The 12,939-nt window shown below is 41.6% G+C and overlaps 1 protein-coding gene across 28 annotated transcripts in view; it reads right to left on the bottom strand.

The window, feature by feature from the left end:
* Positions 1-2,517: 2,517 nt before the first annotated feature.
* The window catches only part of picalma (phosphatidylinositol binding clathrin assembly protein a), a 28,783-nt gene continuing 18,361 nt past the window's right edge, over positions 2,518-12,939 (bottom strand). For 4 of the 28 annotated variants that reach the window (XM_037749500.1, XM_037749503.1, XM_037749505.1 and 1 more), the window contains 10 exons: positions 12,622-12,774; positions 12,111-12,194; positions 11,585-11,665; positions 11,277-11,390; positions 9,512-9,640; positions 9,068-9,098; positions 8,877-8,976; positions 5,770-5,829; positions 4,763-4,864; positions 2,518-3,890 (listed from right to left, as the gene is read on the bottom strand). In XM_037749500.1, the coding sequence (XP_037605428.1) occupies positions 3,876-3,890; positions 4,763-4,864; positions 5,770-5,829; positions 8,877-8,976; positions 9,068-9,098; positions 9,512-9,640; positions 11,277-11,390; positions 11,585-11,665; positions 12,111-12,194; positions 12,622-12,774 (869 nt within the window). In that variant the 3' untranslated portion in view covers positions 2,518-3,875. Of the gene's footprint in view, positions 3,891-4,762; positions 4,865-5,769; positions 5,830-8,876; positions 8,977-9,063; positions 9,099-9,511; positions 9,641-11,276; positions 11,391-11,584; positions 11,666-12,110; positions 12,195-12,621; positions 12,775-12,939 lie in introns of those variants that run through there. The other 24 variants (XM_037749504.1, XM_037749528.1, XM_037749502.1 and 21 more) reach the window with 18 other exon arrangements.

Below are 12,939 nucleotides of genomic sequence, written 5' to 3'. Positions count from 1 at the left end.
AAACAGGATCGGTGACAAGGGGCAACCCTGCCGGAGGCCAACACCCACTAGAAACATGTTGAACACAGCTCTCACTTTGGTCGTACAACGACCGGATGGCTCGTGACAATGACTCCGGTACCCCGTATTTCCGCAGTACCCCCACAGGACACAATCAGTCGGAGCCTCCTTTCCAGCACCCTGTAGAATAACCTTCCTGCGGAGGCTGAGCAGTTTGAAACCCCTATAGTCTGGGCACACCCTCTGCTCCGGTCCCCCTTTTAAAAAATGGGAACCACCACCCTGGTCTTCCATTCGACAGGTATTGTCCCCGACCTCCACGCAACACTGAAATGTCCAGAACCTTCAGCATCTCAGGGCGAATCTCATCCACCCCGGCGCCTCGTCACCTCAGTGACCTCTGCCAGGGATATGGATAAGTCCTCTTCCGAGTCTTCAAACTCTGCCTCCTCAAAGGAGGACGTGTTGATCGGGTTCGGGAGTTCCTCAAAGTGCTCTCGTGAACGATGTGGATCATGTGGACACAAACACACACACTAAATTAATGATAACGTTCTGCTTGCGTACATAAGGCCACATGTTCACCACGTCAACCTAAAAGGTGATACGTCAATGTTCACAACTTGTTTCCGCTGACCACAAGTGGCAACAAAAAAAAAAATCTATATAAAAATGAACAATTAACAAATAAATAAGCACAAGAACAATAAACAACATAAAACACAGCAGCTCTTCTCTCAGCTGAGACCTGTAGACCACAAGGTGGCAGAAGAGCTCCACTCTTTACTCGTCCACTAGAAACTCTGATTGTTTTTCATATTACAGGACAATTTCCAGAATTTAACATAAAAATAAAAATCATACTTCTACCTGGAAGAATCTGGAAAACTGGTAACATTTTCTAGATATATTCCTGACACTACAGGAGATACATTGACAGATATATCGGTCTCTTTTGCAAGTTTGCCAGCTGTGTGGTAGACGATCCACGCTGACATCTCGGGCCCGAGGAATGCACATCCTCCGTTGATAGTCGCCACTATCTCAGCATTAGTTTATCCAACGTCTAATTAGCTCTTAATGAAAGCCTGAACAGTTGATGTAGTGTAAGTGCAAAGTGGAAATTGCTCGCCTTAATTTAGTTAAAATATCTGAATACTTTTGTTGAAATCAAAGCTCTTTAAATTATTTTTTTTATAGTAAATAGGTTTTCAGTTTCCCTGTGAATCCTAATCCAGAGTCCAAGGCTGGTGCTTTTTTTTCCAATCCAACTCATTTTGTGAAGGGAAGGAATAGTCAGTTTATCTGAAAACGAAGGCCTCGGCTGAACAGTACGGCTTTCATTAACTCGCCAATTAATTCTATCATGAAAGTCTCACACAAACACACACTTGCATCTTTCTACTGCTGCATCCAAACTGAGGGGAAGTGGCAGCACAACAAAGAATCTTCTTATTGCTGCTGGAGACGCTTTGCCAAGCAGGATGTAGCTTTTATATCAAGATCCCTCTGTGTGTGTGTGCGTGTGTGTGTTGGACATGGATGCACCTGTGGGTTCAGCAGCAGAAGTATCCCGAATGATGAAGGGTGGGACTCCTCGCCACTTGGACTTGGCTCAGTGTCCACAAAGTGAACTCAAGTACTTCCTGAATGTTGCCATTAAAAGGAAAACTCCACACATCTTTGAACCTTTGGATAACAGAGCTTTCCTCTTGCACTGGGATTGGAAAGCTTACATATACAATCAAATAAAAAAGTCATATCTTTTATAAAATAAGGGATTTATACCTCACATTTTTGGAATCAAGACCTGATAACGTAACTTCTTGAATTTGACACGTACTAATGAGACTGTACCCCCCTTTTTTTTGGGACAGACCGGTATGTTAGCATTTCTGCATGTGGGAATTTGTATATATAAATTAAATTAATTTGCATATATATAAAATTTATAAATTAAATTAATTTGCATATATATATATTCAAATAAATTAAATTTATTTATATATATAAACTAAATTTATTTATATATATATATATTACATTTATTTGCATCTATATATATAAATTACATTTATATGCATATATATATTTATAAATTTAATTTAATTGCATTTATATATATATATGCAAATACATTACATTTATTTTCATATATGTATAAATAAATTAAATTTATTTTCATATATATATATACATAAATTACATTTATGTATATATAAATTACATTTATTTATATATATATATATATATATATATATATGCAAATCATTTAATTAATTTTGTTATCATTTTGTAAACTATAGTTTTTTTTATTTACACCGAGGTCTCAGAGTTCATGTCTGGGTATACGGGTGAATGGAAAGATGTAACCAACCCATTTTGGAAAAGTGATGTATTATGTTCAAAATCAGTAATGTGATAGAAAAAAAAAAATATATATATATTTATATATATATAGTTATGCACTTCAGATTGATTCTTTTTTCTTTCTGATAAATAAATATGGAGCCAAAGAAGTGTGGAAGCTTGCACTTTATTGGAAAAATCAAACAAACAAAAATATAATCTGCAGGGACAATGCAGCAAATATGCTCAGTTAATAGATTATGGGCCACTTTTATGTTCAGACCATCTTTCATACCTGCACTCGCCCGCTCCTGTGATTGGCAGGAAAAGTTTTATATACACAAAGCACCGATCAACAGTGCTCTATTCTCCTGAACTAGACCTCTCTGCCCCCACCCCCGTCCCTCTGTTACCAGTCTGACCTGAGCCTACACCCCCCCACACCCACATTGTCCTAAATACCCCGGTGCTCGCCTATGGAAACATAATCTGAGCATGAAAGGGACCCTGCACATTCAGGTTGGAAAAGGGCAGCCAGGAGCTTTGTTAAATGTAAGAATAAATGGCATGCCAAAAGCGTCAAAAGCATAAATGTAGATTCCTTTCCAATGCAACGCTGCCTCGACAACAAAATGTAGTGCTTTGTGAAAAATGTTCCCTCGCCAAATTTGTAGAAATCAACCCCAACCGACGTGACGGCGTTAATGAATTATTACGTTCATACACATCCTCAGTGTGACCCCTGGAGCCACTGATAACTGTACAAGGCAACATGCGAGTACAGAGAATTATTTCGTGCCCCAACAGCAAAAACTCTCTTTAAACTTTATATTAACTTCTTTTTGAAAAAAAAAAAAATCTCAATCACTCAAAATCCAATTCTACAATCAATCATACCTATGTATAAACCTGAAGACCGTCCACAAGGAGGTCAGTGAGTAGTTATATTTAGTTTTTTTTTCTGTAGGTAATCATAAATAAATACAAACAATACACAAGGAATGTCTACTGCAAACAATACGTAAAAATGGGTGGTATAAAGAAGAGTTTCCTAATCAGGGGGATGCTTTAAAAAGGTAATCATGATTGATAATCAAAAGAAGTGACTCTCCCAGCCTCACCTGGAGAAAGAGGAACAAAAAAAGACAAACAGCGTGTATGTGTGACAACAACCCAACTTTGTTTCTTCACCCCCAAGGTACATGAGCAGCGATGTCAAAGCTCTCTCCCCCTTGGGTGTTGTGTTTCTCTTCGTCCAGGATGAAGTAGGGGCTGATCCCGGCCCACTCTTCTTCTCCTCTTATGACTTCGACATGACTAGATGGGCACAATGTCCACTGTGATGCCTCTCTGAGATGGTCAGAGCCGCCGCTCCCGGTCACCGTGATTTTATTCAACAAGTCTATTTGGGCCTTTTGTTCTCAGAGAGAGGCGAGTTCATTAGAAGCAAACTGCAGGTTTGCTCGGATAGTTGACTGTCGTGAATCATCTTCAGATGGGAAAGACCCCCCTCAACCTCCTTCAGGTTACATAAACTGCATCTGGTAAGAGAAAAGAAAAAACAGTAATGCAAGACCAGTATCCAGACTTCCAACGCTCCAAAAATAAAAATAACTTTTTTAAATCATATCTGCTCCATTTCTACCCACTGCAGATTTAACTTAGCACTTTGTCCATGGACTTGGAATTCATGTCTGCATGAGACTTCAAGTGTAATTCTCAAACTCTCACATCTCATCATGACACTAGTCTGGAGTGTGCAAAGCAGCGAGCCAGCATCTCACAGGAAAGTGTAGTGAGTCATGTTCTGCTCAAACATGCGCTTTGTTTGACACACTGAGGACCTGGAGATGAAAAGAGCTGTACCTAAAGAGGCTCTAGAGGAAATTCTGCAGAAGGAGCTGTGCAAGTAGGAGGTTCCCTGCTGCTCTGAGGGGGCTGAGACTGGAAGGAGTGACTGAGTCACAGAGAGCCGGTGATACGAGAGGAACTCCAGAAGAACAACTACGCTACAGGTGTCTGGTCAGAAAATAAAACTGATGCATTACTACAGTATTTATTTTACTAATGCACGTAATGAACATACTGTGTGGATGTCATGCACTTTGTTGCATTTTGTTTTTTATCAACATCAACTTTTCCACCTCAGCAAAGCGTCAAAACTTGCGATATTTCAACCTTTTTTCGAATTTCCAGCGTTTCCTCTCCACATGGGAAAGCAGTGTAAAATATGAAATATTAATAATATACAGAGTCAGATTTGGGAGCTCACACAAATGCTAATCTAGAGTATAACAAGTGAGAAGAGGAGCATCAGAGCTGAGGCGACTGTCATGTGTTATGGAAGACTTGAACACAAACATTTATCTAGTTCAGACAGGCTGGGTCACTGAGCCACTGGGACATCCATTACCTGTGCACCTGGATTGGCGCCAAAGGGGTTGGCTGGCCTCATCGCAGGCTGGGTGTACATCATGGAGGGCTGTGTCATCACCATGGAGCCCATGTGGGGAGGCTGATGGGAGAGGAAAGTAGAATTATTGCTAGGATCTAGGAGCTGAAAACAACACTGTGAAGGAAAGCAGCCTGTTCAGTGAGCATCATCACTCATCAGCCAAATACACAGAGCTCCGTCTACACACGGTCAATTATTTGTTCCATCACAGTCGGTTTGTTTTTACCGCTAACGCAAAAAAAAAACATTTTACACATAGTATTTGTTCAAAGGTAGGTCAGCTCCATCAGGGCTGTTTGAATGCATTTAACATAAATGTCAGTATATGGGTGCTCTACAGTCGTAGCGTCGGCCCATTTGACCACAGAGAAGAGAGCGACGGCCGGCTCGACCGCACGTTACGCGATACGATAACGTTTCCTGTCCGTGACAGAGTTAGCATGCAGCTTTAGCCGTGATGTCTAGTTCTGCTTTTCCTGTCAATGTGTGAAACCCAAAGTGTTTCCATCCTTTACTGGATGTGTAGTGTTTACCACGCTGGATTTAACATGTGAGGGTGCAGGTCGTATTCACGCGGACCATACACCGTTTTCTGTTTTCTCGTTTCGGCTCTCTGCGGTTTGTTTTGGTTGACGGATACGGAACCGATATGACGTCACAGACTACAACAATGAAAGCGGTAACTTCCTTCTACTTCCGCACAAACTCAAATGAAGCAAATATATCGATTCTGGCATTAAAAAAATATATTTCAAAATCATGAAAAAAAAATAAAATAAAGATTGCGCTACATAGTTGAATAGATTTTTCCCCCACCCTGCTACACACTAATTAATATATAAGAAATCTCCTCCTTGCAGAGTCTGTGTGTGTGTGTGTGTGTGTGTGTGTGTGTGTGCGTGTGCGTGTGCGTGTGCGTGTGCGTGTGCGTGTGCGTGTGTGTGTCACAGTCCCAGCTGACTTACCATTGCATATGCCATCATGCCTGTCGGTGTGGTTGCAGGGAATGTCATGACAGATGGTGCCTGAGGTGACACAAAAGACAAGATGATTCCTTCTACAGAATCAGGACACAGCCGTACCCTGCTCACAGTGAACAGTTTATTATTAGATTATCAGATTCTAGTTAGACTTCAGCGAACATTTAAATCACAGTAACTCAAATTAATCTATTCAGGAATATGTCATGATGAAGGCTTCTGGAAGAGTTGCCGCCTCTTATCACAGTCAAAGGTTCTTAGCGGGAGGATTGTTTTTTCTATTTCTTAAGAGAGCAGTCGGATGACAAAGCTGACCTTGTTCGGACTTGTCAAGCTTGCTGATGAAAAAACATCAAGCTATGGTTATGGTTCTCATCTCAAGGGACTGGGGAACTTGTCAGAACTGAAGGGAGGATGGATGGAGCCAAATACATGGAGATTCTGGAGAAGAACCTGAAGAGGTCTGCAAATTTGACTCAATTTCTGGGTCAGAATTGAATATAACGAGACAATGACCCAAAAGCACGAGGCCAAAGCTACCATGGAGTGGCTTCCAAAGAACAAGGAGGATGTTCTGGAGTGACCTAAATCCCACAACAAACCTCTCCCAGCTCTGCAAAGAGTAGAGGGGCAAGATCTCCAACTCCAGGTATGCCAACCTTGTGCAGAGCTACCCAAAAAGACTGGTAGGTTGCATACTTTGGGTCAGGACAAAACAAGTCTCACTTTAATATATGAAGTTTACAGACCTCGAAACAACAAGATGTAAAATCATCGAAGGTGGGTGTATTCATTTTCTATCCACTGTATGAAGAACTGAAGCTTTTGGGATTGACGTTGACACAGCTGACGTTGTGTGCAGACGGCGATTACTTGATCAAACTGTTCCAGACACGTTTCATGTTCAGTGTTAAGCCCAAAACATGAAGGTGGAAAGAGGCTGAGAAACAGCATTTATGCCACAAAACTTTCCACTGAAAATGTGTCAAATACTACTAAAAGACTTTAAAGGCTTCTAATCTCATCAGCTGGATCAGATGGTTTTTCTGAATGACAGAAGAAGTAAAGGGAAAAAGGAGAGTGTGTTGAGTCCTGGGGGTAGAAGTTGGTTACTGGCAGGTGCTCCTTGTGGAAAGAGATTAGAGAGAATAAAGTACAGACTCTTTCCTTTTCCTTGCTTCCCCCAACAGCCCCTGCAGTGATAACAAACCCAGATTTGTCTAACGCACAGCCCTCTTGGGACGGATACATTTCATTAACTATTCAGTTATTGGCGAGGGAGGCACAAGTGAGTCAGACATGACGCTGCTGCCAAAATTGGTGCTTTCATCACAGACTGTGCTTGTTTCATTGCACCGAGAGCTCTCCTTCAGAATTCCTCCTCGCTGACAATGTTTGGTTTGTTTCGTGGACGTGTCACTCCTCAGATAGTCAATAATGACATGATAAGGCTTGTTTTTTTTGCATCACATTAGGGGCCTTTAATGACCGAGGGATGTTGTGTGTATCTGCTTCATATGGCGCTTTCACAAGCCAATATTTAGTCCGTTTTAACTGAACTCCGGTGCGGTTTGTGTGGTGCGGTTTTGACACAGTAATCGTACTCTGGTGCGTCAGCCGATGCGTAGTGTTTACCACATTGGATTTAACGTTAGCGTCGGCCGATGTGACCACTGAGATGAGAGCGACTACCGGCTCGACCGCACTTTACCGCGATACGATAACGTTTTCTGTCCGTGACAGAGTTAGCATGCAGCTTTAGCCGTGATGTCAAGCTCTGCTTTTCCTGTCAATTGTGAAACCCAAAGTTTTTCCATACTTTACTGGATGTTTAGTAAAGTTTACTGGATGTGTAGCGTTTACAATGCTGGATTTAACATGTGAGGGTGCAGGTCGTATCCACACGGACGCTCGTTTTCTTCTTTGTCGTTTTGGCTCGCTATGGTTGGTTTTGGTGACGGATACGGAACGGATAGGATGTCACGTTACGCGGACTACAACAATAAAAGCGGTAACTTCCTTCATCCTGCATCCTTCAGCAGCAAATATATCGATTCTGGCATTAAAAAAAATATATTTAAAAAATCGTAAAAAAAATCTAAATTTTTTTCCCCCACCCCTAGTAACCATGGTAACAACAATTGTGTTACCACAAACTTCAGATTACAATAACTGCGTCATGCTTGGGTCGAATCAGACAAGTCAACAAATCGTTGAAGTCATGAGATATGAATCAATTTAATTGTTGGATTTTGAACCTCATCGGTAGTTTTATTTTGGTGGTTTGTTCTCCGACTGGCATCTTCTTGAATAATTCAAAATACGGACTTTGAAAAACAACTAAGACCTCGAGGACAACAGCAAACATTTCAGTGCAATAAAAGCACACAGTTTGAAATCAATCTGCCATCATGTGAAACAGTTAATGGGAAGAGGGTAATGAACTAAAGCTCCAGACCCACTTGAATGCTCATATCAACAGCCATTCAATAGGACATCACAGGCAGACACAAGAGGTTGAAGCTGTCACCTCACCAGTTAACAAGAGTAAAAGGACACTCAGGAGCCAAGAAAGCACAGTACATAATACACAATACACAATACAGGAGAAACTGAAGGCCATCCAGTAAAGACTTGGTTCCACCATCACTCAACACCTTACACTGGCAAGTCAGCAAGAGGAGAATTGGCAGGGACGGCTTGACTGGGAGAGATTTTAAAGGGGAACTACGCCCATATTCAAAATTCATACATGTGCTTCCTACAGTCTAAAAAAATATTAGCAAACATGAACATCTCAACCAAATCCAGAAACTAGAGTGCTAAAACTCAAACTTGTGATGTCATAGGGCACGGGTCTGCAACCTGCGGCTCTTTAGCCCCTTTCCATTGGCTCCCTCTGGAATTTTTTTGTTTACATTTTCATTTTTATTTATTATTGTTGTAGGTCTATTGTACGACGGTACAACGGAGTATTAGGGCCACATTGATGAAAAAAAATAAATCTGAGATTTATAGAATAAAGTCATAATATTATAAAGTAGTAATTTTACGTGTTATTTTCTTTTTGTCTCATAAAGTGAGAGCCCTACCATGGCTGCAGGGTTCCAGGTGGTAGAAGGACCCGTCTTGGGTTGCCAGTTGGTTCCACCGGTCAGCTTCTTCTCACCAGGCTGACTCCAGTGAAGATCACTACAGAGATCAAGTAAAAAAAAAAATGTTAGTCAAGTTTAGTTTATGCAGGATCAGGGAATGAAGTTAATTATTACTCGAGTGCACTTACTTCTTGGCTGTGCCGTTGCCAATTCCCAGATCTAAAAGAGGACAGAAGCAACGTAATGAATGCACGGTCACAAAAACAACACACACAATTGTATACGATGCATAAAATGTAAACTTAATCACATTTTACACATTCGATATACATGTTTGTGTTTATTTCAATTCATAGTTGTATAACTATTCTCCTTTACTGATACTGTTTGGTACAAATTTCCAGCATCATAGCACTACTTTGAGAGGGCGCATACACTGAGAGGGGGCATCTCTTTGTAAATAAAATAAAGTATTGACTCTTTGCATGTAAACTATTAATTAAAAATCAATAGTATTTTTGAGAATTGATCAAATATCCCAAAACATAATATCCTGATATTCAATATTTTCTTACACCCCTCCTAATAATGTGCTTATAGCACATTTAGTTCTATTTATTAAGGGAACTTACTGCCGACAAGATTGGCCAGTGACGAGTCCAGGTCGTGTGAAACCAGTCTGTGGGACTGCTGGCCGTTCAGGGTCATGGCCTGATTGGGTGAGTTTGCCACTGTGGGTTTGAGGAGTCCACCTAACACATCTTAATCAAAAGGGGGCAGGACAAAAGGGAAAGGAAGGAAGGGAGGGGAGGGTGAGAGGTTGGGGGAGCCCAGAACAGGTGAAGACAACAAACACGGAAACAAACAAAGACAAACACAGGACGGTACAGAGATTGAACACACACACACATGGACAGAGAGAGCATGTTCAGCGTGGATGGAGCAGGAAGCAGAAAACAAACTCATCGAGCCAAGACTGTGTGAGAGTGTGTGTGTTGAGTCAACTCACCCAGTCATGCATATGCCATGCAAAAAGCCAAGGACCCAGGGAGTGTATTTAACCCCAGGACGAGGGAGAAGAGAAAAAAAAAAAAACGGATGTGAGACCGTGAGCAGCCTAGAACCCAGTGAGCGTGTACACACAATGTCAGATGGTATAACTACTAAAGAGGCAAAGGGTGAAACAGTCCTCAATCACACTCCAGTGACAGTATTTATCAAAATCAAGACTATTAAAGCTTCAGTAGGCAGAAAGTTTTGGGCATTATTGGGCAAAAATTCCATAATAACCTTTCAGCATATTGTAATTCAAGTGTTCTGAGAGATAACTAGACTTCTGCTCCTCCTCATGGCTCTGTTTTCAGACTTTAAAAAATCTAGTCCTTGATGGTAGACTTTGGCCAATCACAGGTCATTTCAGAGACAGAGAGAGCGTTCCTATTGGCTGTGCTCCAGCTTGTGGGCGGTGTTTAGTATTTCCTCAGCAGATTACCTGTCTCATGCACCACTGTCAGGATATAGTGATCTTTTTTAAATCATATTTGCTCCATTTCTACCCACTGCAGCTTTAAAACATATGTCTCATTAATCATAATCATGTAGCATACAGTGTTAAATGCGGCGTAGAGGCCATTACATACGTTAGTAATTACATCAATGTGCATTTCAAGTGATATTTAGATTTTAAAATACTACACACAACAGAGCTATATCTAAAAAAAAAAAAAACTAAATTCACATGTAAAAAAAAGTTACATTACAATAGTCAAAAAGACAATAAATAAACTGAAGAGTCCCTCTCAGTTGAAATGATTTCCATGGCCACGCGTAACACACAATGAAAACAGCATGATTTTCTGCACCTGTGCATGCTAGACATAAATATTCTGAAGAGATGGCAAAAGCACAAGACGACTGAGTGGATATATTCAAAGATGAGAAATACTAAAGACGACTGCTATCTGTGATGTGCTCGGCAGGGTATTTCAGAAACTCTCACCTGTGTTCACTGTCTTATGGTTTATGTACTGCACAGAGTGTACAATCAATTTCATGGTCATAAAATGTCTCTCTGCCATTAAGGAAGCTCTCATTGAGGTTTGTCTGCTATTTGTTCTGACTGAGCAGGTTAACAAAAGGAGAAAGGGGCACTCGTGTTCACCTGATCAGTGAAATCAGTGAATATAAACATGCTCAGAATATTCACAGTCCACATGAACCACACAACAACAAACCAAAGTCTAGCACTTTGATTTTCAACGGTGTCAACATGATCTAATAAACGTGCAATCTGTCCCCCAAACCTTCAGGGGGCAGCAGAGTACATGAGGTCTGCTGGCTCCTGAAGGCTCATGGGAAGCTAAAATATCAGTGTTATGTAGGGAGTACAACACTTACCTGAAGCATCCAGGTTGTTAGCATTGGCGTTGTTGCCAAATACTGAGTCAAAGTCGACGTTAAGGCCTTGAGCGTTCTGGGGCTGCTGAGGTGTTGGGGAGGCTGTGAACCCTGCTGAGGAAAAAAAGAAAACGAATAACTACAGCATCCAGATGTTGACACCACAATACCTCTGTTTGCCTGTAAAAACCTCAATGTCCATGCAGACATTTCCCCAGGAGAAAATGTCCAACACAAAACAACAACAGTATTAGGTTGGATAATGTGAGTAGGACCTGTAACACTTTGATCCACCGGGGAATACCTACCTCTGAATAGACCAGCTACAGCAGGGGGCTCAGAATGGAAGAGTGGAGTGGTGTTGTAAGGGCTTGGCCCACAGAAGGAGTCTGGCAACAACAGAACCAGACGGACAAAGAAGAGAAGAGGGAGGAAGAGGGGGAGACGATTATGAAGATATGAGACCAGAAAAGAAATACAGCGGTGAAAGAGCAACAAGGAAGCCAAGCAACTGTGGGAGGAAAAACAAAGATCAGGATTTGCAGGACAAAAGCGGAGGAAGCCGGCACTCAACACAGGGCTAGACTAAATACAGGGCAAAACTCAGGGCCGCGCACAGCTAGTGGCAACCACAACACAATGCAGGCTCACAACCAGAGGCTGGTAGGAAGCAGCGAGGGAGAGAGGCGGGCACGTTCAGCAGGAGCACTCTGTGTTAACTCTTCACCAAGAGAGACGGCGTCAGTCTAATTCTACTCACAGCAATTCACAAACATTTCAACACATCTCACTACTCTCATGTCAGCAACCCAGCAGCCAGACAGTCGTCTGTACCTGTGATAAATGTCTCTATCTGCACGGCAGCATCGAGATCAGATGCCAGGGAAGAGCTTGAGTCAAAAAAGGGATTGTAATGATCTGGAGAAAGACACAAATACTGCTGATAAAGATGGACAACAAAGTGTTTTGGCCTTTGAAATACAAACAGAAAGACAGAAAGCAAATAAAAGATACCAAAGCCTTAATCAGAGAGTTAAGAGCTGAGAAAACAAACATGAGGAAACTTAGCCTGATTGCGGACGGAAACAAATATTTGGTGTAGGGCGGCATGCCAGATCACTGATGAATGTGAGAAAAGTGTCAAGAAATGTTCTGACCAGTGAACATAAACCACTTCAGACATTTCCTCCCGCTCTTTCCCTACAGCTCTGATATACACTTCTATGTATTATAAATGAATCATCAGCCAGGATGATGTTATGAGACATCAGTACAACAGATTAACATGTTGTGTAGACACAAAATGAAATCTAGACTAAGAGAAGATGCAGCAAAACAATCCCACCAAACACTTCATGGCTAGGTGTCCTAGAGGACAGGCTGCCAGCGTCCGAGGACGCCGTGGACGGGTGGACAGCATCGACAACAGGTAGAGTGAGGAAAGGGTTTGAGTTTGGAATGGATTCCATCACAGCTTCTGCAGCGGAGGTGAAAGTATCTGAGTGAGCAGAGGAGGAGGAAAGAAAGACAAGAAAAGAAAAAGAGGAGGGAACAGAGAGATTATGGCGGAGAGGAGGGTGAGAACATGTAAAAGAGAAGTTAAAAAAGTGCATGCAAGATGATGTGCAAGGGGGAAAATGTCATTGATGCAGGTGAGAAGGAT

The sequence above is a fragment of the Sebastes umbrosus genome, chromosome 17, assembly GCF_015220745.1.
Source record: "Sebastes umbrosus isolate fSebUmb1 chromosome 17, fSebUmb1.pri, whole genome shotgun sequence".
In the NCBI taxonomy this organism is placed as follows: Eukaryota; Metazoa; Chordata; class Actinopteri; order Perciformes; family Sebastidae; genus Sebastes; species Sebastes umbrosus.
This window is presented reverse-complemented; position numbering and strand designations above follow the sequence as displayed.